This window comes from Maylandia zebra, linkage group LG16 (assembly GCF_041146795.1).
Source record: "Maylandia zebra isolate NMK-2024a linkage group LG16, Mzebra_GT3a, whole genome shotgun sequence".
NCBI classification, from domain to species: domain Eukaryota; kingdom Metazoa; phylum Chordata; class Actinopteri; order Cichliformes; family Cichlidae; genus Maylandia; species Maylandia zebra.
The window spans coordinates 32,405,060-32,431,626 of NC_135182.1; the positions used below are offsets into that span (position 1 = coordinate 32,405,060).

General features: G+C 38.4%; 1 protein-coding gene across 2 annotated transcripts; it reads right to left on the minus strand.

Annotated features, from left to right (window-relative positions):
• Positions 1-36: 36 nt before the first annotated feature.
• Positions 37-25,017, minus strand: LOC101475966 (carboxy-terminal domain RNA polymerase II polypeptide A small phosphatase 1). Of its 2 annotated transcripts, XM_012921301.3 has the most exons (7): positions 24,649-25,017; positions 12,797-12,939; positions 6,869-6,970; positions 4,876-4,932; positions 3,823-3,915; positions 3,415-3,600; positions 37-3,292 (listed from the first exon to the last, which is right to left on the minus strand). In XM_012921301.3, the coding sequence occupies exons 1-7, from the start codon at positions 24,728-24,730 to the stop codon at positions 3,161-3,163; spliced, it is 795 nt and encodes a 264-aa protein (XP_012776755.1). In that variant the 5' UTR covers positions 24,731-25,017; the 3' UTR covers positions 37-3,160. The 2 variants fall into 2 exon arrangements, with proteins under 2 accessions (XP_012776755.1, XP_004559244.3); XM_004559187.6 differs by lacking the exons at positions 12,797-12,939; positions 24,649-25,017 and adding an exon at positions 9,196-12,113.
• Between the last annotated feature and the right edge of the window lie 1,550 nt (positions 25,018-26,567).

Sequence of the window (26,567 nt, forward strand, 5' to 3'; positions counted from 1 at the left end):
GAGTGTGAGGAATGTGAAGTACTGTAGTGAAATATGACCGTTTCAATAAAACATGCTTTATTGATGGAAGGTGAAAGTATCTCGTCTTTTTTCCCCCCCAGTGTTGACTGTTATTAGCTGCACATGTGGCAAATTCCCCTCAAATCAAACTGAATATACAGATCGATAAGGTCGTACACGCCACATTCAAGTTTACTGACAGTAGGCAAAGTCAAATCAAACTTATCCAAGACAGCATGAAATATTACATTACTGATGGCGAACACAAGTGATAACTCAGAAAAACATTAAAACTAGATCACAATAAATTCCTGATATTTACAAAAAAAGAAAACAACCAAACAAACAAACCAAAAAAAATAGCCTCACCCACTTTTGCTGTTGTACACGTGTGTGTGACCTTCAGTCAGTGTGGTGTAAATCTGCTTCTTAAAGCTACTCCAGAGCCAAACAGTGGGTGACAAATTAAAGGAAAGACCTGAACCCTTGACTCTTGCTGTGGCTGTTGTACCTCTGGCAGAGTTTGGGCACCTTACTCCATTAGAAGGGGAAAAAAAATCATTTCAAAGTTCTTATTCTATAAAAGTGATCCTCTGAATAACACATTTTTAAACTGTTGTCAGTGGTTTCTTCCATACTGAACATATATAAATCATACTTTGGACTTTGCAGTCATAACATCTCGACCCAAGTGAATAACTAAGGGAGATTTGGGGCTGGCATGTTTGACAACTCTCTCCATTAGCAACAACAAAACACCAGATGAGGTGATATCATTTGGCAGAGTGTTATCCTATCCACTAGAGTTGAAGGAACTAATTAAATCGATGCTGAAGTCGTTCTTACTGAGAAACCTGACACTGGTTTTTCCTTTGTCACCCATCTGCAAATACAGTACAACAAAGCCTGACTAAGCTTTACAGGTTGAAATTGCAAAAATAAAAGAACCTGGTGTTCGTGCCTGGAACTGCATAACCATAAACTGTATATAAAAGATGGATGTAGCTCTCATGACATCACCCATTGGTTTGTAAAGTCCCATGTTTCGAGAGAGAAACAAAAAATGCAAGTTTGAGGAATTCCTGCTTCACTTTTAGACCCTAAAGCTGCACCCATCTGTTATATACAGTCTAAAACATCTTCTAAAATGATTTTCACATATTCCACCAATGCTAGGATTTAGTAACGGAATAAAAACTACACTGCTCAAAGAAATTAGGGGAACACTTACTTTGCATTTGATAAAATGTTATTTTAAAATCAGGTGAGTCACGTGAAACCAGAATCATCAGCACTATGAGACCTTTAAATAATGTTAGTTAATAAAAAATATTGGTGCTACCCTGCAGCCTCCTAGCAGATGAAAATCCTAGGTGACTTTCTAATGAACGAAGAAGAATTCTTGAGTTATTGTGTTTACAAAATTAGGTGTCTATGCTCTCCAGTGCCCACCTGCCCGACAGACTGAGGACGTTACTCCTTAAAATGGAGATCACAGGCGATCCAACTTATGCTCCTGGTGAGATGGTGTACAGTATGCTGGATGATCTCTTCCTAGATTTGGATAACGTCATCTATGAGTTCCTGAAGAGTCTGGGCGACAGGTCACAGCATCAGATGTACGACAATTTCTCAGCTGGAGTCATCTTCTGGTGAATATAAGGTCCACTCCATGGCTTCAGTGTCTTGTCATTCTGGAATTACGCACAGACTACATGCAGCCGACCATTGCCTTTCACTGCACCTACATAACATCTGAGAGTGGCTCTGAGAACTTTATCCTTAACAATGATCAAGGTACGGTTCAAGAGCACATGGAGATCTGTGTGACCCTCCAAGGAAACGCCTCCCTAGATCATCACTAAACCGCTGCCACACCAGCCGTCCTGGCTAATGCTCACCACAGTATCAGACTCTATCACATCTTACAGACGTGCTCCGTGTCAACTGCTGTCATCTGTGAAGAGAACGTGGTGCCAGTGGTAGACCTCCCAAGTTTAGAGGCCATTTTGGCAATGCTCCTCCTGTTCCTTCTTGCAGAAGAAGACAATACCGGCCCTTTTGCTAAGTCGCATAATCAGCATAATCCAGCTCTCCTTGTGTAAAGAACCATCTCTTGATATCGCCTCCACACTCCTGAGACTGTGTTAGCAGACACAGCAAAGATTCTTGTATTAGCATGTACGGATGCTGGAGCATCCTGGAGAAGCTGGACTACCTGTGCAACCTGAATGAGCTGCTCTCATGCTACCAGGAATGACAAGAACCGTAACAAAAAGCAAAACTAAAGAAAAACGCTCACTTTTTGTCGGTTGTCTTGTTGTCATCTCTCCAGTGTAGCTGTCATAGCTTTGACTTAAGTAGGTGCAATGGATTCATTGGTTTCTGCTTCCTTATCAGACGGACTGTGATGAGTAGTCCATTAATTTTCTTGAGCAGTGTATATTCACTAACAGCAGACTAATGGATATTTTTTTCTATTGCAAAAAAAAGATGAAGAAAGAAAAACATCTTTTACATGTAAAAGCAAGTGCTACATTAAATGGTATATTCTATTCAAAGCTTTTCAGAGACATACAGTAAAACATACAATATTTAGAAAACATCAAAATAAGCAATACAAGATGAACGTTTTTTTGTATATATATTAGCTCAGCAGGATTTGAGCTACAGTCTTCGGTGATGTGTTATTTGCTGTGTGAAAACTTCAAATGCTTTTGCTTCACTGACATTAAAATGACTGATAGTGGTGAATTTGTAATATCACGCTGAACAACTGCTCGCACAATCTAGCTTTACAGCAAACTTACAAAGGTCAGTGCTGTCACAAAACGACAACAACAACACGCTAGCTGCACTGCAAAAGATATCTCCAGAAGTCATTTAATCACATATGAACCATCTTGGACATCACAAAAAAGAAAAACAGATCTGTCACAGCGTTCAGGTCAACTTCCTGCACAGCAGCACTCAACCCAGCTGGAAGGCTGCTGTCACTTTGAATGCAGTACTGCTGTGAGAATCTTAGATTAAATGACAGCCCTTTATTGCAGTGTGGTCCTTGTATTGGGAAGCACTGTGGAGCCTTCTGCCCACCGGCCTCCGTGGCCCCCGGATGACAGCCGCTGGTGCTCATCTTCATCCTATTATCCCGCCTCTGTTAACTCTGTGAAGTACTCTGATGTTTGAGAATGTCATAGATGTCGTCCACCTTGCTTAGTCTCTCAAAGAACGGGATAAGATCGAGGAGCTCAGTGTCTGACATGTCATTAAACCAGGATGCTACAGGAACCTGGAGGTGCGGACAAAAGTAGCAGATGGTGGGATTAGAAATTCTTTTAGATAGTCCACTATGACTTTTCTGTGAATGACAGTGTTTGTAATCTAAATGACAAAGTAATCTAAATGACATACTGCATTTTCGGGGTGGAAGATGTAGGAGGCTGGGGAGTTGTCCAAGATGATAACCTTGTTGAGGTCTCTTCCTAAACGGCTCAGGTCTTTTACGTAGTTTCCTTTGTGGAAGACGCAAGCTTCCCGGAAAAGACGGCTCCGAAAGGCCCCCCATTTATCCAACAGGTCTGACACAGGATCCGCATACTATAGAAGCAATACCAAAACAAACTGGATTTGCCATCTCGTAACTTTATCCTCCAAGTGGTTTAATGCAAGTCCATGACATAACTACAAGGTTATTATAGCAGTCTGAAACTAAACGTACAAAACCGCAAACTGAAAACATTTGGTGATCACTCAGAAAATGAGTCTTTTCCTCCAGTAATCCTAAGTGTAATGGTTTGCTTATAAAGGATGAGGACATACCTTTGACAAGCTTGCAGTGAACAGAACACACTCAAACATTTCTCCCATCCTCTTTAGGAATTCATCAACGTGGGGTCTCTTTAACACGTACACCTGAGTGCAGGAGAAAAAGAAATAAATCCAGAATTGGTGCTGCTATTAGAGACAGATTCTGACCATAAAAAGCTCAAAGGACAACAAATGTAAATAAACACTGTAGTTCAGATCAAGTCTATTAGTAAAATCTTGGGGTGAGGGGGAAGGCTACCCCTCCCTGAACCTTGCTGTGTTGGATATCACTTTCTCTTAAGAGGGAGTTCCTCCTCCCCACTGTCACCGTGGTTCTTGCGTTCCTTACAACATAAAGGCTCTTGAAACAACTGCTGTAAATAAACTGAAGTGAATATAAAAACAGCCAATAAACATGTCAGTTCTCTTTTTATCAAAAATATCCCTTAATGAAAAGTGATCATGTCAACTACATATGCCATTATTATCATAACATAAAGAAGAAATAATATGTGCAATAAAACAAAGCAGAAGCACCTTAATAGAACTCTACATCTACCTCCACTGAGATGCCGGTGGCCTTGTTTCTGAACCAAGTCATCCCGAATAGGCTTTCCCCACTTTAACAAGCCTATCCTGGATTACTTGAAACAGACCCAGGCCTTTTGAAAGCTCTTCTTTCTTCTGGCCAAGCACAACAGACTGCAGTTGCCATTTGAAGCCAGTAGGGGAAAGGTAATGCCATCCCAATGAGCACCGTACATAATATGCTCAGCATACTGAGATTAATGGCCGTGTTTTCTGAGAAGCCTGCCAAGCTTCCTTCATTTCGTCAGGCCACTGAAATAGGCACCTGCTGCTTGGAGCCATCAACAGAGAGGGCTACAGCTCTGTCAGGCTGCATGTACACTACTTCGCGTGCAAACTGAAGCAAGGATAAATGTCTGTGTTTGATGTTTACAACAGGCATGGTGAGTGCATGGGGGAAAAAAGAGATTTAGGGTCCCTTGTGATGTCAAATTTACTATAGCAGCAAACAGTAACTTAAGCAGATAAAGGTCCTACCTGGTGAACTGTTCCATCAATTTCCACTGGAATGATAAAATCTGCATTGTTCACTGGCTGTTTGAAACAAAAGAAAAAAAACAAAAAACGTTTAACTTATAATCTCCAAAGAACTCTTTGAAACAGAGAAAAGAATGACGGCAACAAATTGAGCAAAAATGTTGTGCCAGCCGCCTCTGAGAAGCACAAACACTGAATAAATGGATTCTTCTCCCATCGATTACTGAAACATAGGCACTATAGAAAGTGAGAAGGCTGCTTCTCTGATATCAGCATCATTGCAAGTGTATTCCATATATGGTATAAGACCATGGCCTAAATTGGTATACTATGAGCTAATGCAAGTAAGACAGATTGAGTATATCCAGAAGCTGTTAGTATGCATTCACGTGCACGGGATTTTCCTATTTCCTGCAGCAGCAAATAGTGCAAATGATTTTGATCATTTATTCTAATGGCAGACAAAGTTAATAAAACATTGTCGTTATTCTCAAGCAAATTTCACCAGCAATAGCAGCAGCTTGAACTCCATCCTCTTTTAGATCTGCTCACCATCAGCTTACAGCGAGCAGGCTGTGTGAGCTAACAAGAACATTTCAACAACTTCCAAGCATTTCAACACCCCAGTATAGACAAGACTGGCTTTTTTCTCACCTTCACTGGTAAACAGGGTGATTATACTGTAATGCATTTTTTTAAACTTGTGATAATTTATATCTACCTCTGTATTACATTGATTTAATTTGCACTATTATGTTCTTTTGTGGCTTTAACTGTGTAGTGATACTTTGCATACAAATTCTTATGCATTTAACTAAACATCCATACATTTCTTTTATACATTATTATTGTTATTTTCTTTCATGTTTGATGTAACTGTTTGATCATTTAATGGTAAGATTTTCTAAACCACAGTAGAGAAGGTCACTGAGATCTCTTTCAGATCAAACACTGTGCACCCAAAGCTAATTTCATTTCATTATGACATTAATTTTAGCAGCTTTTTGCAAAAAAAAAAAAAAAAAAAAAACCCCAAAAAACCAAAAAAAACAAACAAACCACCCTTTCTTTCAGATATAAAGAACTCTTAAAGCAGTTCATGTGTCAAAGTAACAGCAACTTTTACACTCCGCGTTGTGTTAAACATGGAGCTCAGAGGAGGTGTGACCCCGTTTAGCCGACACTAATATCCGGTGACATCTTTCAGGACAGGCTGTGACCGCAGAAGGACTAAACAGCACGCGGCATTCATTACATAATTTGTCGTGATACAGGAGCCTCGACTTCTGGCATTGATTACTTTATTCACTGAATGCTACCATACAAGGTATCAAACAGCCCGAAAGGAAGCTGCATGATACTTCATTAAAAACACGCAATACAGTATATCAACACTCATGAATGCAGTAACATAGTTTCACAAAATATCTTATGTAAATATGAATTTTATGTAGGTGTTCTATAGAAGACAGATTTACTTTTCTTTCTATAAAATCTAATATTAATTTCCTAAGATCTTGGGGTTTTATGTTGAAGGCTGGATCTGGATTGTGAAAAATATAAAATATGTTGTGTCTCCCCTAAATTTGTACCAATCATGTGTCTCCTTTGTATGTTTTTTTTTTCCGCAGGTAGACTAATTACTTTAACATGGAAGCCTAGTAGAAATAAGAGCAAGAGGGTCCATGTGAACCAAGGCCAAGAATGTAAGAAGGTCTACAGAATCATCGTAATCCAAATAAATATTATATATATATATATATATATATATATATATATATATATATATATATATATATATATATATTTTTTTTTTTTCCGCAGGTAGACTAATTACTTTAACATGGAAGCCTAGTAGAAATAAGAGCAAGAGGGTCCATGTGAACCAAGGCCAAGAATGTAAGAAGGTCTACAGAATCATCGTAATCCAAATAAATATTATATATATATATATATATATATATATATATATATATATATATATATAGCTTACCTTAAATGAACTATGCACTAGTGTTTCGTCCAAATCAATGACCACACAGATTTTTCCTTCATCATTTGATTCCATCTGTGGGAGCAGTGGTTCTCCGGGCAGCTGAAGAAGAGCACACAGTTTAGACCTCAGCTGTGTAAGGCAAAAACATTTTTTTCAGTGAAGTTTCAAATACAACATGCGCAAGAAATACGGTCTCACCATTTCAATATGCTGGGAAAGTCATTCGGATTATTATGAGTGTGTGCTTGTGTTTCTAGTCACTTAAGCGCTTTAACAGTGTTGTGTTGTTTCAGTAAGAGGTTACGGGGAACCTGGGATGGTACAGCTGCTACTGTGCTGACGGAACATGTAGATATCGCTATAGTGTGTCTCATCCGTCAACGTGCGGTCAGTGATTAGAGTTCATTAATGTGATTCGGCTTCTAAAAACAAGTTGGTATGAACAAACAGGTTGTTGGTAACACTGTTGGATGTGTTGTCCATCAGTGAGCTGCCACGTGAGCCTAATGGCAGAGCTGGAATTTGACACAGATACCACACAATATGCCAAGTCTCAGTTCTGTGTGTTCACTGCCACGGTTGGCATCAGAACAATCAAATGAAAAAAATAAGATAAAAATATTAATTAAGATAAGATTAAGATAGCAAAAGAAGGTAATATTATGCACCAAAAATACTGCAATGATAAAAACATGCATTCAATAACGTGCAAAGAAAGGAAATTACTATTATTTTAATTTAACATATAGGTTCTCCTCCTTATTTAATTTCTTGTTAAATTTTTTGATTGATTAATTATTTAATTTGTAAAATCTTCATTTTGTATTTATCGCCTTATTTTCTCCCAGAAACCTTTGAGTTAACATGATAAAAAGGGCTAAAAGCTATTTTTCTTTTTTTCTTTTTAAGGTAGCTAACGTTTTTGTGTTGACCCCATCCGCAGCAAGACTCATCAGTTTGAAAATGTACATTTATTAGTTAACAATGTCAAAAAATTCACTGTTTATTTAAATATTTAGAGGATAAAAAGGCAAATAAATCAAATTAAAGTAATATTTTATCACATATTTAAACCTGATCTATTTCTCTTTTCTTTATTTTATGTTTTTAAAAGACACTTCTGTTACACACCTACTCTTCAATCACAGGAATTTATTTGGTGATGCAGAAAATATACAAATGTTGTTTTCCTCGTTTCTGCTGACAAGTTTCTTTTAAGCAAATAGAATTGGAGCTACGACAGCACAGAACACAAGCCAAGAATTCCCGTTCAGTCGTTCAATACCTTAAAACTGGACATCAGCACTGAGCAGCACTAAGCATTAAAATGATTAAGGTTCATTTTATTTTAACACTTTTTACAAATACTGAATAGGGCTACTGAATTACAATACTGATTATTTTTAGCATTAATCTCTTATTTTATTTGTGATTATGTTGTATTTGAAGATTATATTTTTTGTGTTCTTTAAAGATCTCATCAGATAACATTTGGAGTAGGCGGCACTCACAGTAATCATTTTGCACAGAAGTATTCTTATGACGTGTTAAATACCCCCTATGTACATGAGTGCACACACAGTTTGAAGCCCAGCAAAACAGAGAAATTTGTTAACCACTGTTATGATAACCGTTACCTCCACAGGCATTTTTAGATTTTTTTTGAGTCAGCTAGTGTAAGGAAGCTTGCCTGTGTTAAGCTTCCTTTATGAAGACCAATGCTTGCTATCTATCTATCTATATCTCATTGGTTTTATATATTTCCTGCTATTTTCTTTTCTTTTTTTTCTTTTTTGTAAAAACAAAAAAATGTACATCTGTTACTTATTTACAACTCCTTACCAAGATAATATGACAATTCCGTTTAAAAAAAATTAATCTTATCTTTTTTCATTGTCACAAGTCAAGCAGAAGTAAACCATTACTCTGTTTATGGTCTTCCAATCACATGCTGCCAGCAGGGAAGTTACAGAGTACCCTTTTAATGTTGGATATTTTGCATACCACACGCATAACATGGTTTAAGGTGTTCCTCTCGTCTCTTCTGTACTTAATTTTTTAATTTTATTTTATAAAATCAGACACCATTGTATCTGCCTGATGTTTAATCCCTGATACTTTGGTCGGGCTATAACTTGGAAAATTTTTAAATATTATCATGTATAACAAACTTATACCCACTTCTGCTTTACTATATTTCAAATTTATTTCCAATTCGTTTTACTTTAAAGATACATTTTTTTTATATGTTTGTTGTGTTTAATGTAATTTTACCAAACAAATTTCTCAACTTTGGGATAAATGAAGTACTTCTTATCTTATACCTCCTCAGTTGGTGTGATGCAGTAATCACATTCACAAGTCTCATAGGACTCATCGTCACTCTGATCCTCGTCTGACTCTCTGCTTTGTTCAGAATCATTGTTATCTTCAGTCTTCATAAGCACCATGTCCCTTTCCTGAACACTGTGAATAATTCCTACAGGGGGTCCAGTTTCTTTTGAAATCTCATTTAACACACACTCCTCTTCAACAGCTGAGCTGTTCATGTCAATAACTTCATTAATTCCAAATGTGTCGGACACGCACTCCTCTGGGCACAACCCAGTGGCCGCCAGCTCTTTCAGAGGTATTAGAGCATCTTGACTCTGACTCCTAGAAGCATTCTCATCATTAGTTATTTGATCATGCGAGTTTCTTTCTAAAATAAATCCATTCAGGGCTTGTTTAAAAGATGACTGAATGCTTTTAATCTGATAGACATAGTATTCCTCAACACCTGGCTCACAAAGCTGTCTATTTTCATCATTATCTATAAGTGACCAGTACGGTTCCTTTTCAGAACATGTAATAAATACGTCGTCTTCAGGCTCAGGCTTGGCTTTGTCATCCTCTGTGTAATCAGTGATGCTCGCAGTCTCATCAATTGCAGAAGGTTTGGGTTCACAATAGTGAGAACTGCACAAAATATCTTCATAAGCATCACCTTCAACAGAAATTTCCTTGGCTAATGGTGCAAACATGCTCCCCTCGGGACCAGTGGATGGGCGAACTTCAGCTTCTTCAGAAACGTGGTCATCAGAGGCACACGCTTCTTCATCAATAGGGGCTTTATCATCCTCGGCTGTCTCATCATTTTCTGCATAAACGACACCGTTCTCTGTTTTGCTTTCGTCATCCTCTTCAAAACTTGATTCTGATTTTGCGATGAGCCAATCCTCAGATTGAGTCTCTAAATTACAAGACCCATCACTCTGGTCCACATCCACTTCCTCATAAGTATCTTCAGATGCATCGTCAGAACAAGTGTCTGCGTCTTTTACATTAGCTTCCCTGTTAATATCTTCAAACTGATATAAAGTTTTGGCTTTATGTTTCTTTGCCTCTTCTTCCAGATACAGGTGGTCATGGATATCTCCGCCATCGAAGCAAGAGATGTAGCGCTGCTTTTGTGTAAATATGTGTCCGTAATAGTCCACTTTGTCAAACAAATCAAAGTAATCCTCAACAGTGACATCAACAGTTTTCGATTTATTCTCATCACTTTGCTGTACTTCCTCATCTTCAAAAGATTCCCACTCTGTCTGCTCATCGCTGGAATCTTCCTGAGGTCCTTTGTCAGATTCCTCAGATGAATCGGAGAAGGGATCAGATGGAATACTGCCCTCAGGACAAGTCTTAAAGGATTTGGTTTCCACAGAGGAGCAATCTGAGGAACCATCTTCTTCACCGCTGGACTCGGATTTATACGGTTCTTGGCTTACTTCGTAGTCATCATTTCCACACGGCTCACCAGATTCCGTGGACACCTCTGTCGTAAGAGCTTGTTGAAAGTCTTCTTTGGTGTACTCGTGCGTCTCCCAGAGATCAGTTGCAAAGGCAACATTTTCAGTGTCATCAAAGTAAACTTGTACAGGTGTGTCTTCTGAGGAACTGTGAGATTCTTCATCACTGAACTCTGTTTCATTTTGTTTGGCTTTATAGCTCAAATCATCTTCAAAATCGCCATCATCATCATCATAATAATCTTCTTCCTCTGCTTCTTCATCATCTTCATCATTTGTAAATTCAGTTTCATCTGATATTTCGTCGTACTCACAGACTTCAGGATTACAGTTGAGTGAGTCCATGGTTTCACATTGCTGAAAGTTCTCTGTTGATGTGTCTGACTCGGAGTCAAAGCCGTCACTCTGCTGTTGTGACGGCTCATATTGTTGTAGAGCCTCGGCGTGGTCTGTGCATTCAAGGTTGAAATCGCACCTTCCACAAAGGCCCAAACTGCCACAGTTCACTTCCAATTCATCAGCGTCAAGGTCAGAAATCTCCAACTGCTGATCGGAGGGCTTACATTTCTGAAATAATTGGAGGTGTTCTGCGCACTGTTCACAGCAAGCACTACATTCAGAAGCTGAGCTATGATTACCACAGTGTTCAGAGGACTTAAAACACTCACAGTGTTGAGTACATTCATCACACGGTTGGCTTAACTCTGAAGTCTCGCACTTATCGAGGATCTGGTCGGATTCAAAAAATCCATTGCTCTCTGAATATTGCTCAAAGCTGTCAGCGTGTCCATTAAAGTATGTGCAGGATTCAAGCTCATCCGAGTTCAGGTTGCATTGTTCCAAACAAGGAATAGATGGGTCCATTTCTTCGCTGACAGCCTGCTCAGTATATTCCTGAAGGAGGACCTTTACTCCTAGTTCAGCACTTCCCTTTGATGGGCCAGTGAGATCTGCAGCTTCTGTTAATCTGGGGACCTGGCACTGCTCAGCAAACATGGCTTCAGTGGATGGTTCCCCTTCTCTAGTGCCTTTGTTTTGCTCAGAGTTTTCCAAATACATCACGAAAGTATTTATCAGACTTTGTCCAAAGCTTTTACTCCATGCATTTGTATCTGTAGAGACCAACTCCCAAATGACTGGCATCCAACTGTAAAGTCCATTCAGAGTGAAAAGTCACAGAGCTGGTGGGGGGGAGTAGCAGTCTGCATGAGAGAGTAACAGCAACAGGAGCAGCATGCCTGATGACATGACAGGTTGTCACAACCAAAACTGAGACTGAGCACTTGACTCGACCCTCCCTTTGCCAGAGACCAAGAAATTTATTTTGGGGACTTGGAAAGACGTGACAAATAACTTGTGGAATATCAAATCTCAATAAAAGGCTGAACTAAGGCATAAATATGAAACTGACACTTGAGAACGTCTTGGCCACTTGATCTTGAGACCGTAGCAGCCAAAAGTGATGTTTTCAAAGGCTACACCAAGTTTAACCATAATTAGTATTGTCAGTTGTCCAAAAACACAAGAAGAAAAAAAACTGTATGAAACATAAGATCAGGCCCTCACATTCCAGTCATTTTTATATTTTGTCATCACACAAGTTTCTGTTTATGAATTTATAATCTAATATTAATTAGTATGGTTCTTTATATTTACCCTACCTTCAAACATAATAATAATAATAATAATAATAATAATAATAATAATAATAATAATAATGATGATGATAAGAAGAAGAAGAACAACTCATACTGTCTACCAGAATTCCCCTCTACTAAAAAGGGTAAAAACAGCTACGCTAACATGTGTTGATCAATGGCATCTTCCGAGAAAGCATTGCAAAGCAGCAATGACAGATCAGGCATGCATTTCTGCAACATTTACGCCATTTCCGGCTTTCCTACAAGTCCATGATTGATGTCTGAACATGGAGTACTTTTTCACCAAGCCCGGGGGAGATGCTCTTGTAAACATGAAAGCCAAGAAACCAATATGGAAGCCAAGAAAACATGTGTTTCAGGCATCAAACAGCTGCCAATCATGCTGCCCACATGCTGTTCAAAGATGATCAAGGGGGAGGGTGAGAGAAAGTTGATATCTCAGGGAAGAGCAAGGGAGGGGGGTTAAAAGATGCACTTACTTTTGTCCCATTTTCTTCTAGCGAGAGAGGGGCGTTGATTTTTACTGGAGGTGGTTTGGCGTCTTTGTTACACAGACAACTGAAGAGACGGCGAAGAAAACCTCTGCTGTAAGACTTCTTTGAGCTGGAAACAGCAACAGAACCTGGATCATAGGGAGACAGAGAGAAGACAGAATTCATACTGTACTCGTGTGACAGCACTAGATCAGTTGTACTAGATCAGTTTTACTGCAAACTCTCTGTATAACTATGTAAGCAAATGTAATGTCTAGTACTGTGATTAATGCATTCTGGACTTAATTAATGCCAATGATGTCAGCATTGGCGCCTCTGCTCATTCGACTTATCCAATCTGTGCATTGTTCCAGCCGTGCTGTCACTACATTTTATCCCCAAAATAGTCTGGTGAAGACATCTGGGTCCAGTCGGAGCTCCAGTGTCTGATTTGTTAAGTTGAATGCCAAGAACTGTCTTGTACATGGGCATTATTAGCTAGTTGTTAATTAACCTAGCTGATAAATGTATCAAACTGAACTTTCATGGCTGATTTTACAATCCACATAATTTTAGAAATGAATAATAAACGTGGTTTATGCTGAGTCCAGAGCTGCATTTCCTAGAACGTCCCTCATGAGGCTTGCTCCAGAAGTGATTTAGACCCAATCGACTGCCATGTTAGAGCAAAAAGTAGTTTTAATTTACTGCAAATAGCTGCTTTAGGATACATTTGTTTTCTCCCATAAAACAGATCATAATGAAACCTATGATAATAGCAATGTATTTAAAAGACTAAACAAATGAATAGCAAGAGCTCATTTGCTAAAACTTTCTGGGTTTTGTGGGCCTGTGTGTCACCAGATGTTACAACTCATGATTTAGTCCTTATTTATCTTGTGCTAGATAACAAGGGATGATATTTTTGTTTTAAACAACTTATCAGTTTAAATCACAGAAGACTTAGGGTTAACCACTCTAATCCCAACAGAGCCTGCTAAGCTTCATGCTCAAAAACCAGAGTGTTTGGGAGTTTCTGGACTTTTATTTATAGTAATTAGTAAGGATATGTGTCTGTGCTATACACTCATGCAATCTACGGAAACACCAAGTTAACTTAACACACAGTACATGGTTAAACTCCATGTGATACAATTTCATTGACACGAGGGACTGCCCTATACTGAGTACTAATATTTATTATGGAAATTAGATTTTAATCTCACTGAGATTTTTTTTACCTGGTTAAATAAAGGACTAATAATTAGAAGAAATAAACAGACTTGCAGAAGGTCTGTTTTTGTATTCATCTTTAAGAGCTGATATTCACAATATAAGATGAAAAAATAAATTCAAGGCTATAATTAATGTGAACTGATTACATTAATGTTTTTAACATAAAAAGTACAAAAGTGAGAAGAAAAAAAAATCATTTTGAACCCGAGTCTTTCTCTGCTGAACTCTTGAAAATGTATGAACATAATTCATTAAAATGCAGTTGTAGATCTAAGATATGACCACGCAATACACATAACTTCTCGGATACTAGAGGTCACTTTGAATTTGCCAATGCTGCATACCTCAGAAGGAACAGCTTCTGGCACATACAAGTGGTGGACAACATCGCATCAGCTGGTGTGAGAGTGATGAAAGCCAGCATTTACAAAGAAAGAAAAACTGACAAACTAGCTGAGCCTTGATGACCAGTCAGAGCTGTCAGCTAAAGCATTAGCATGCTGCTCAGACTACATCTGTTGCCTTAGTGGATAATACAAACCTATCAAGATGTTTTGTGTGTAAATGTGTGATGATTGTGAAAGTAGCATTCATGTACTGATATTACCGATTGACTAACACAGAAGTGTTAAGACTGATGCTTCAAAAAAAAAAAACAACAAAAAAAACCCCAACACAATAAAAACCCAATATGTATATATTTGTATATATTTGGCTGATATTAGGGCTGGGCGATATGGCCTAAAATCCATATCGGGGTATCATTTGAAGCACGTGTGGTAACGATATATATCACGATATATTCTTTTCTTCTGTATAACGCATTTTCCACACTATAAGGCACACTTAAAATCCTTTAATTTTCTCAAAAAATCGAGAGTGTGCCTTATGTATGAATTCTGGTTGTGCTTACTGACCTCAAACCGATTTTGGCGTGCAGAAATCTGTTAAAAAATGTTTTAGTACAACTTTGGTAAGCCACACTGCTTGATGGATTGTCAGAGCATTACGGCTGCCGTAGTGAGGAGCTTCGCAGAGTAACCTGGGTCCAAAACTCGGTCATCTTCAGGTCCCAAAGTCAAACGAACACTAAGAGTTAAAAATGGTCTAAATTCTTTCATCTTTAATAAAATCATCAGCGTTGCTGCTTTCCCAGGTGTAACAATTAAGTTTAAAATCCAGGCATCCATGAAAACAGATTTTATTAAATTTAACGGAGTTAGAAGTTAACAGGAAGTTAGCTCGCTAGTTTCCACCTAAGCATTTCATACCATGTTCTGACAGAGATTTTTGAAACAGGGGTATGAATAAATGACCACATTAAGCCTCCAGTTTTAAACATAAACACTGTTAAAAAAACGGCAGTAAAGGGTGAGCCATTTATATGGATACACCATAATAACATGGGAATGGTTAGTGATATTAAAGTCCTGTTTGTGGCACATTAGTATATGTGAGGGCGAGAGGCGCAGAGCAGAGGCGCCAATGCTAACTCCTCAAGATGGGTGGTGACCATGGTGGCCATTTAGAAGTCGGCCATCTTGGATACAACTTTTGTTTTTTCAATCCGGTCGTAAAGTCTGACGTCACTAGCCGTGTCTGGGCCTAAACTCCGCTGCAGGTCCATATATCAAACGATCACTATGGCATTACTGAGAGTTGAAAAACTGTCTAAAGTCTTTCATCTTTAATAAAATGATCAGCGTTCTGCTCTACCAGGTGTAACAATTGAGTTTAACATCCAGGCATCCATGAAAACGGAATTTATGACATTTAACGGAGTTAGAAGTTAGCAGGAAGTTAGCTCGCTAGCTTCTATCTAAATACAATATAGCATGTCCTGACTGCGGGGTTTTGGAAACAAATTAAAACGTAAAGCTCTGTTATCACTTCCAACATAAATGAAGACAGAAAGCTAAACAGCAGTGACGTTTGTAGGGTTACTGAAGTTTGGCTAGCTGGTATATAATGATGTGCTACGTGACCGCTAGCGACACAGCTATGTTAGCATAATATAAACAAGCTAACTTTTTTCCACTTGATGAAAGTTAACGTGAATGTTCTCGGTGGTCAGGAACAAATGTAATCGCATGGCAGGATGCTGTAAAAGGACCAAACTTCAGCCAGGAGAACAACTGAGATAATCCATCCATAATACGAGGTTAGTCATTAATATACTGCTGCATGGGCTGGGCTGTAGTTACATCCTAAGGTTTTAAAAACTGAGCTTAAATAAATGATTAGCGGTAATAAAAGCCGAGGGAGGTCAACAGTGATCACTGACTGTTTTAGAAGCTTTTTGAGATCAAATAGAAGAAAATACAAAACATTAAACATGTTAACAACACAAAAGCCATATTAAACGCAGACTACTTTAGGCCCGGAAGTAGGATTCGACACGTCATCACTTAACGACCGGATAGGAAGAGGGCCATGTGCCCATTAGCCACATATACTAATGTGCCACAAACAGGACTTTAATATCATCAACCATTCCCATGTTATTACGGTGTATCCATATAAATGGCCCACCCTGTAGTGATGATGACGCTGGCACATTTTAATGGCGAGGTGGAGTCTGTTTCCAGCTGAAGAGCAAAGAGGCAGAGCCTCTGTGAGCCTACGTAGAGTGAAAAACTTGTTTATAGTGTCCAAAACACCAGCGATGTTCCTGTGATCACCATTAAAAGCTAGCAGGAGTGCTTAATCACAAAAACTCTTATTGGTGCTCCATCCACTCCTGTTTGTTTTACACAGTAAAAAACCTGCAGTCAGCCTCCAGAAGCTGTATTAAAATCTGCAGATTAACTGTTAACTTAGTCTGATAGCAGCCTGGTTAAATCATACAGCTAGGTAAAGGCTGACAGCAGCCATCCTATTTCACATGTAGGTGATACCTGCAGCAAACAGGGGCGAGTCTAAAGAGGAGCATGCAGTGTACTAGACCATGCTAATTTCAAGGCTTCATAACATTTTTCAGATTAAAAGTGAAGTAATATGAAAGACTATATTAATCAAATTGCATTAATAGTTAAAATATAAAATTAAAAGCCTTTTTCTCAAGCCAATGAAAATGTACATGAGCCAAGGACTAAATTAAATTAAATTATTAAATATTGCCTGCACCATCATAACATCTGTTATCAGCAACAGTAAAACGTGGCTCCTATTGTCAGGAAGCCTTCCAAGAAGAGAGACTAAAGGAAAAAAATTTTATGCCTTGAATTCTTATTCTATATCTTATTTGATTTGATTTTAATGTTTGACTGTACTTGAGATTATTATTATTAAATTCTTTTGCATTTAGGAAAATTTCTTTTTTTTTTTTTAAGGAAAACAAAGAAAAGATCACTATGACATGCACATACAATCAAAGGGTTTAGGTGTTTTTTTTGACAGATATTGTATGCAGTTAAACTTTAAACCATTGCAATTTCCAAAATAGAAACCAATGAACAGTTAATTCTGAAAGACCCACGTTTTCTTGCTTGAATATTTATTATTGCTGGTTAATAAGACAAAAGTACGTCTTACCTGATATTTCGATAGAAAAATCAGTAGATCACTTGATTACTAAAATAATCGGTTTTGTGCATTTGTTTTTGAAAAACAGTGAACAGTAACCTTTATTAACCAGTTTGGAACGGTTTCAGCTCCATCCCTTAACAAGTCTGACCTACTTTCAAGTGTTATGCTGGATGGGTTTGGCATGTTCGTCAGCTGTGGCTGAAAGTGGTCAACACCACTGGGGAGCAGTCATTGTCAAGGCATGCTTGCTGGGACATACCTGACTTGATGAATGATGAAAAGCTTGTGTTCAAAACATGTGTGAAGGAACTGGGCAGGTGAAGCTCAAAGTTAAAAGAAAAACATCATGGTGTCCAGTTCTCTGTTATTACACATCAGTGAGCCTAAAATAGCTCGCCAGAGGCCGACTTCAGTTAATGATGAGATTGTGTATATAAATAAAAAAAAACTGTCACAAGTAGCAGGAAAGAACTGTTTACGCAGCACAGTAACACTTCAGTGCAGGAACTAAATAAAAAAATTAAATGAAACCACTGAGAGTGAGGACTGTGAACCATAAAATCACTCCTAAAGGTTCCAAACTTTGTGTTGCAAATGCCAACACAAATACAATCCCAGAATGCACTGACAGCTCTGGCTCCTGTCAGCGTGAGTTAACGTCCAAAATAAATATAAGATGAATAACTCTTCTGATAGATAATATTCTGTGGGGATGAAAAGTAAAACTGTACTATTAAAAGGAAGCACCACTAAAGAAACCATCTGACACCATACGCGTGCCCTCCATATGAGCAGCAGTTGCTAAAAGGGAACTATTATGGCAAAATCGAGACTGCACAAAAAGGCCACAGAGCTAAGGTTAAACAAGTTTACCTTTTTAAAAAAAAAAAAAAAGGGTTAAAGTAGGAAACTGTTACAGTAGACATATACAGTCTCAGCATTGTACTGCTTTGTGTGCAGTGTTTTAGGTGCTGCTTTAACCTGCAAACTAAATTATAATAACAGTCAATTTTAGCAGACGATGTTAACAATGTGAGCCATAGCAGTAATATTAATATCTTATTCAAGGCCCAGACGTGCTCGCTTTGAAGATCTCTACTCTTCCACCTCTAACATGGCTAAAAATACTGTGGGAACGTGACATGGGTACAAACTTAATTGATACAAAGGGAATGCAGCAGTAATACCTCTACAAAGCAATAAAATGAGAATCAGAGCACATGTATGCCTGTGTATATAGTACAGTGGCAATGCAGAACTTTCAGTAATGTATCAAAATAATACTAATATTATTACCTCTGACAAGGTTACATTTTTTGATCGCATTTGCCTGCATGTGTGTCATTTTTTCTGTAAACTTTAAAGTTCTAATTGAATCCTGATAAAATGCATGTATTTGTATGGGTGTGGATTATTATTGTTAATACTCTGTTAAAAGTTGGCTTACATCCACAAAGGTCTTCAAGTTCAACTTAGTGATTTATTAGTCAAAAATGGAAAAAAAGAACTATTCTCCTCCATTTTATCTTCAAGACAAAGAGAATGAGCCGCCAAATTAGTTAGAAATATACTGCATAATAACATAATGTAATAAACTCAGGGTATTGAGTTATCAAATTATTATTAATTATTGGCTATTTACAAAACAATACCTATCATCTATTACTTACTGCTATGTAATGTTTGTGTAATCAAAGTAAATATCTGTCATGCTCCCTTTAACTGATTTTTACTGCACTACAAACTTCATAATGTGTATTTAAAAAGAACAAAAACAAACAAACAAAATGACTTTATGTGTAAAATACAATATAATTCCCTTAAAAGTTAATAGGTAGATAAGAAAATTGACAGATTGATGGACACCGGCGAGGAACTCACTGAATGTGTGTGTCTGCTAATCCAAACAATACGTCGTTCGACTCACTTATCAGCAAAAACCAAAGATGTCCAACCATCTTTGTTAGAAGCAGTTTGAAATATTATTATTTGTGTTTTGTATGCTATCCAAGCTTTTTTCTATCTACTTGTTGATGTCTTCTTAAACTGCACTGCATTTGACCCCTCAGGGCCACCACATTTAGGACTTATCTGTACAAGAAAGCAGAAGTAGGTTTAAGGGTTTAGATAATGGTCTGGCACATATTTGCATTGACAATATACTGATGCTGGTGAGTATCCTAACAAAGATAGACAAATAAACCAGCTTGTGTGCTGCATGCATGCCCCTTCCTGATTTCCTGTTTTTTTTTGTACATTTGTGACACTTGAATGTTTCAGATCAACAAACAAATTTAAATATTAGACAAACAAACAAAAGAAAAACAAAATGCAGTTTATAGGTGAAAGTGTTTATTGTTAAGGGAAAAAATCCAAACCTACAAGGCCCTGTGTGAAAAACGAATTCTCTCTGAAACGTGATTATAATTAAGGTGCTGCACACCTGAACACACCAATACAAAGACGGACAATTATAAACTTGCACCTTCTTTGCTTTACTCTTAGGTAGCAGCAGAACTGAGTAGGCAAACTCTAACACAACATTCCTCACACTTCACTATCCAAGAGGCTCAGACGCTGATAATGAGGTTACAGCATTTCCAAGGGGCAGCAAAGACCTCGCGCCACATCAGCAGCCTACTCAGTTGAAAGCAGGCTTATCTGGGACCCTTTCGGGTGAGCCATGCCTCAGTGCTCGGCTGCTTCTATTCCCATCGAGGCTCAGAAAGAATGAAGGCCCCCCTCCCATGAGCGACTTTCCAACACTCTGACACCTGATATCCCGCTACAATCTGACAAGTTGCTTCACACCCCTCCAGAGCAAATGGTATGGCAAGTTCATGGTGGCCGAGCTGGACTTGGGTCAGGTCAAAAAAAGTTTAAACATTTCTGCAAAGGAAAATATTCACCTTACAGCAAGTCTCAAGTTCAATGGCAATAACTACAGTGTAAATGTAATTGTTAAAGTAGCTGGAGTGTGGAAAGAAACTTGTCAAAATACATCACTAGCCGTGTTTTTGTGCCTACTAAACTGCATGTTTCAGAGCACTGCAGAGGTGACAGAGATAAAAAAAAAAAACAAATGCCCATAAAACATCAAGAAGCTTGAGGTATTTAGGGCTGAAAAGTGTGCAAAACATTTAGGACTTAACGACTGATAACACCACTACTGACTACAGAAACTATAGAATGGCTGAAGAGCAGCTTCCCCTTCCCCTTTTCGCTGGCCTCTCACTTCTGGATGACTGCCATGTTTTGGACTCATGACCTTTTAGCCAGGAGGAAATAATCTGAGAGCAGGCAGGAGGTGGTCTTGACCAGAAAGCTGAACAATACTGCCACCTTATGACTGTCTTGAAAAATACAAGTTATTAAGATGCACAGAGTTCAAAATAGGCTATATACATGTTTTATTTATCCTGCTTCTTCACATGAAGGCACTTCATCATGCTGTTTGGTTGTGGATAGGTCGTTTAGCAGATTTATTCATTTCACTTAATTAGCTCATTTAGATTCAGCCACAGCACAAGGACAGCCTACCAAATCACATCACTGGGAAGTAGAACTAAATATATTACAAAGTCAGCACGGTCAACTATCAATCTTTTCTTCTTTCAAGGGCACCAGCACTGCTAATGCCTCACCTTTATGCTCCTTGGTATGAGAGGAAGCCAAAGAACAGAAATGAGATCCAATCACTTCAACTCAACAGGGTCTCTAATTCATCAGTATGCACAGGACCCAAGCTACACTCTTTAAGATTCAACTTAAATGTGACCACGGGTCTGTAAACTGCCCAGATATGGTATGATTACTCATATACTGGAATAAAATATAGGGTTTAAGACCGCTGTTCACAACTGCATTCAGAGAACTGATGCTCAGGAAGTCTTTTTGTTTATAATTGATAAGACATTGACATTTCTGTCTATGGATGCTAACTGCATTGAGTGTCTTTTGTAGAAATTCTTCAATGTAAAAAAGCACAGACACCAATAATCTGTTTGTTAGGGCAGCAGCCAATGAACAAGTGTCCTCTTCTTTGCTAGGCAGGATTGAACGATCTTAAGTGAGTTGAGAACGTTTTCCTTTTACTATATTAACAACCCTTAAAGACAAAAGTCTGTCTCAGCTGCCCATCATCTGTACACAGAATCTTGGGCATTAATTTATCCGATCATAATTACAACACAGCCTTTCCTGTTATTCATTTCTTTTTTAAACGCCTTTCTAATCGCCATTGTTTTGCAATAAATAGCTTCGTTCTCTATTTTAAGATCTGTTTATGTACCTTTGTTCCCGTTTTACACTGTTACACCAGAACGTTGCTCAAAAATTGAAAAAACAAAATAAACTTCTACAGAGCACCAGCACCAGGATTTAGACCTCCTTCATGATGAAAAATTATATTTTATATATAAAAAAATAAGCTAGTCGTTTCTTAAAAAAAAAATAAAAATAATTATCCCATACAAACTTACTTTTAACATTTTCTATCAATAGAGAGTCAGTGACATCTGACTCAGACTGTATCTGTTCAGTCCAAATAAAAATCGTTACTCACTTCATCCTGCGATAGTGTTCCCCTCAGTTCAGTTACCACGGTAACTTTATATATGACTGTACAGGTTTAGTACCAGAACTAAAATTCAACATGCGTTTTTCAATCACAAGGCTGATGTCTGATGTGATCCTCAATCAACAATAACAGAAAAACATAAATATATTTTGAGGCTCATATGAGACTTTACAAATAACATACGCCAAGTTGATTTCTGGGAGTTAAGAGCCGATATCTCCGTTTTGCATCTGTACATCACCAGATAAGAAACAAGAAACTGCATTACAGAATTGCTAAACTAGTTTTGAAATAACTAATAACAGCAACATCATTATATACATAAAATCATTTTTTTAGCCTTACGATTTTCTAAGAATTCACTGACACATTGGATGAATATGTGCCTCAGCTAACATTGGCCTAGTTGACCAATATTTGGCCTACTTGCAAATAAGTCGGTACTTACTGAGATATGTGGTTGATGTTTAGCAGTTTTTCATTTTGCGCTGACTACATGTTCAGAGATGGTGTGATAACAAACTTAAACCAGATAAACAGTTTTTTTCCTCTTCTTCTTTTCTATTATTTTCTTAACAATAAGACGGAAGTAAACAACAAAGCTAGAAAAAACAAAAACTATAACACAGGCCACAAATTATGGTTTATATCCCCCACGTTTATCATGTTATCTTTCTTACTTTAAAGTACAAGTTTTTAAGTACCTGAAAATACGTGCCCAACTCAAAATGTAAGTACAACATAACAAGGGACTGTATCTAACAAAGTATTTTTGGATACTAAAAATTATAAACCAAATGCAAAGTGACATGGTACATTTTAGGAAAGAACTGCATAAATCCGGCACTGTCTTCTGAAGTACTACCGCAACTAATATGCACTCACCAGCCACTTTATTAGGTACACTTTGCCAGTACCTGGTTGGTCCCCTTTTTGCTTCATAGCTGCCTTAATCGTTCGCGGCACAGATTCAATAAGGTGCTGGAGATTTTGGTCCATGTTGACATGATAGCATCACGCCATTGTTGCACATTCATGGTGTCAATCTGCCGTTCCACCACATTCCAAAGGTGCTCTACTGAATTGAGATCTGGTAAGTGTGGAGGCCATGAATACAATGAACACATTGTCATTGATTTCATTGTCAAGAAACCAGTTTGAGATGATCTGATGAAATCCTGATGAAAGCAGCCAACAGAAGATGGGTACACTGTGGTCAAAAAGGGATGGACATGGTCAGCAACTCCACGCAGGTAGGCTGTGATGCTCAGTTTAAGAGACCAGAAGGGTGCGAAGAAAATATCCCACACAACATCGCCCCACCATCTGCTTGAAGGGTTGATACAAAGCAACATCTTTCGAATCTTCTATTGTCCAATGTTAGTGAACCAATATGAACTGTAGCCTCAGTTTCCTATTCTTAGCTGACAGGAAGGGCACCCAGTGTGGTCTTCTTCGGTGGCACATCTGTAGCACATCTGCTTTAATATCGGACATGTCTGCATTCCTTGGCTGTAACCAGTGGCCTTTGACTGCCTGTATCATCAAGAGAACTTCGACTCACTGGACAGGTTCTCTTTTTCAGGCGACTCTGTCATCCCCAGAGATGGCTGTGTGGGAAAAACCCAGCACATCTGCAGTTTCTGACATACTCAAAACAGCCTGTCTAGCACAAACAAGTACACCACATTCAAAGTCACTTCAATCATCTGTATTCCCGATTCTGATGCTCAGTTTGAACTTTATCAGATCGTCTCGCTCTCTTGTCTACATGCCTTAATGCACTGAGCTGGTGCCATGTGACTGGATGATTACATATTTGCACGAACAAGCAGTTGAACCGGTGTACCTAATAAAGCGGATGGTGAGTATACAGCTCTAAGTGTTTGTAAGTGAACCTATCCCAGAGATAGGCCAAATCATTTGTTACAGTGACCTATAAATACTGTTTAGTAGAGCTGCTTAGTCCATGTCCCACTTATAGAAAGTGAGTAACACTGCTCGTGCTCCACAGTCTCCATAACAATAATAACGTAAATAAGAGGTGGGAGACCACAGCGTGTTCATTTTGAAACGAGGAGACAAAAATAAACTGACGGCAGCTCAGCATGGAGGTCCAGAGCAGGACGAGTGAGCTGTCAATGGGGCTGTGGCCACGCCCCCCTTCAGAGACACGTTATTTCTGCCGTTCAAACCTCATTCCGCCTAAAAATTCTGCGTAACACCGTGAAGTCTGTTAAGTTCCCCTTGACCGACCCGGTGAAACACATATTTTCTACTTTATCTACTTAGAAACGGCTATAATCTCCCGTGGGTCCCACCTAACGCAAAAAGCTACACCGGATGCAAACTTATTAAACTCGGTGAGAACCTTTGAGAACCGGTCACGGACACTTGATTAAAGGAGCAGGCGTTATCACAGAGATGTCTGCAACCGCTCACAGAGGACAGGCACCCTCAAACCAACCTCTCTGACATTATCATACGCAGCTCCAAAAACTTCTCCCAAACTCACCTTCCTCACGAAGACAGGCATTTTCCTCCCCCTCCTCCTCCTCTCTTCTTACTTGCGTGATTACCGACGACGGGTGGGCCATTGGATCCGCACACAGGAACTTTACCGCCGTTTAAAACTTGCGAGGAGTTAGGGCAAATTCAAGTCTTTAAATTTTGCCACTCCCTGTTTGCGGACGCGCATGCTGCAGCTTAAAACTAAAAGAAACCTTGTCAACGGCCAGAAACACCGAACAAAAATACCTGTAAAAGTTAAAATAAAATAAAAATAGGTCTTAAAAAGTTACAAAAGATGCAAATACTGGAGAAGTTCATCAATTTGTCTTCGCTAAATGGGACCTGACGGTTTCAAGGAAGCCCGGTTCTTAAAGCCACAATGCAGGATGTGAAGGCTTTTTGTTTTTTTAAATTTATTTTTAAAATTTATTTTTTAAAAAAGCATTGTTGCAGGTTCATAAATATTTTATAGTATTTATAAATCTTATGTTGTTATTGTTATTTAAACAATTACATTATTTTTCTTTACATTTGGCCTTTCATTATTTATTTATTTTTTACTTTCATCCGGAGCCCAACCGTGAACAAAACAGTGTTTTCTCCTTTCTTTTTGCTTTTGCATAACAGAAAAAAACATATTTCGGTTTCTCTTATTACTTTTCTTTGACTTCTGAGAAACTTTAAAAAAAAAAAAAAAGTTTACAGATAACATTGCAGCTGGGGGTGGCCTTGAAACCGACCAAGTTAGGGACGGTCTCTAAAGAGGCCACATGTAAGATCATAGAAACTCCTCATGTTGTTGCCGTAAAGGCTCCACCTATCACAACGAGGCTTTTCGTTTTTATTTGGCTTGTTTCCAGTAACGAGAGTCGTCAAAATCATTTAGTGAAGTCGGAAATGACAGAGTTTCAAGGAATCATGTACTTACAGTCCACTGAAAGTCCGACCAAGTGGACTTTCCACTGAAAGTGGAAGTATAAAGCGGAGGCATTACCCCCTAGCGGATAACAGAGAACCTGCAGGCACACAAAAAAAATGTTCTACAGGTTTATCGAGCTTGCTCTAGATGGAAATCTTTTAGTAACTGTTAATGATCTTATGCCTTTTGTTTTTCTGATGAAAACAAATTGTGTCAGTGGGCCATCATGTCCTGCTGTAGTTTATACCGTATACTCTATATGCTTGCTATCACAACATCAAATTTCGGTCCTTGCCAGGAAATAAAGGTGTTTGTGATCACTGTTGTATCATTATTGTATGTACTTTTATGCACTTCTGTCTCCTTTCATAGCAATTTAAAAGTAACTTATTTTAAGGACCATGATCACATTAGAAATTGCAGCAAATAGAAAACAAATTGTGCTGGGGGACCATGCAGAGATTTGCTGCGCTTTAAAGCCAAAATATGCCATAGCTATTGCTGTAAATAGCTTCGTCCAGTAGCTTGAACTGATTGCTACTATTGCTGGCACCTAAAAATCCCCGATCCTGTGTTTTTTCTTTAACTCTCTGGTCAAAATGCTAAATTACCTGAAGAGACATAACTCAGAGACACAGTGAAGATGAACCGCTCCCAGCCAAAGAGGTGCAGCCTCAACTTTGCATCAGCTGTTGTATTTTTCAAAATTTGGTTGTGACTTTCATGTGCAGTCACTACCATTCTATGTTAATAAAATCATGGATGAACATTTCCCATAATAAACTGCAGTTTAAATATTTTTTAAACTCTAATTATATTATTTCAGATGGACTGAGTCTTACCTATCAAATGGCAAATCCAAATCTAGAATCTACTACATACATTTACTACTACATAATGGCTTGGGTTGTGGGGCGATCGTGGCTCAAGAGTTGGCAGTTTGTCTTGTAATCGGAAGGTTGCCAGTTTGAGCCCCGTCTCGGACCGTCTCGGTCGTTGTGTCC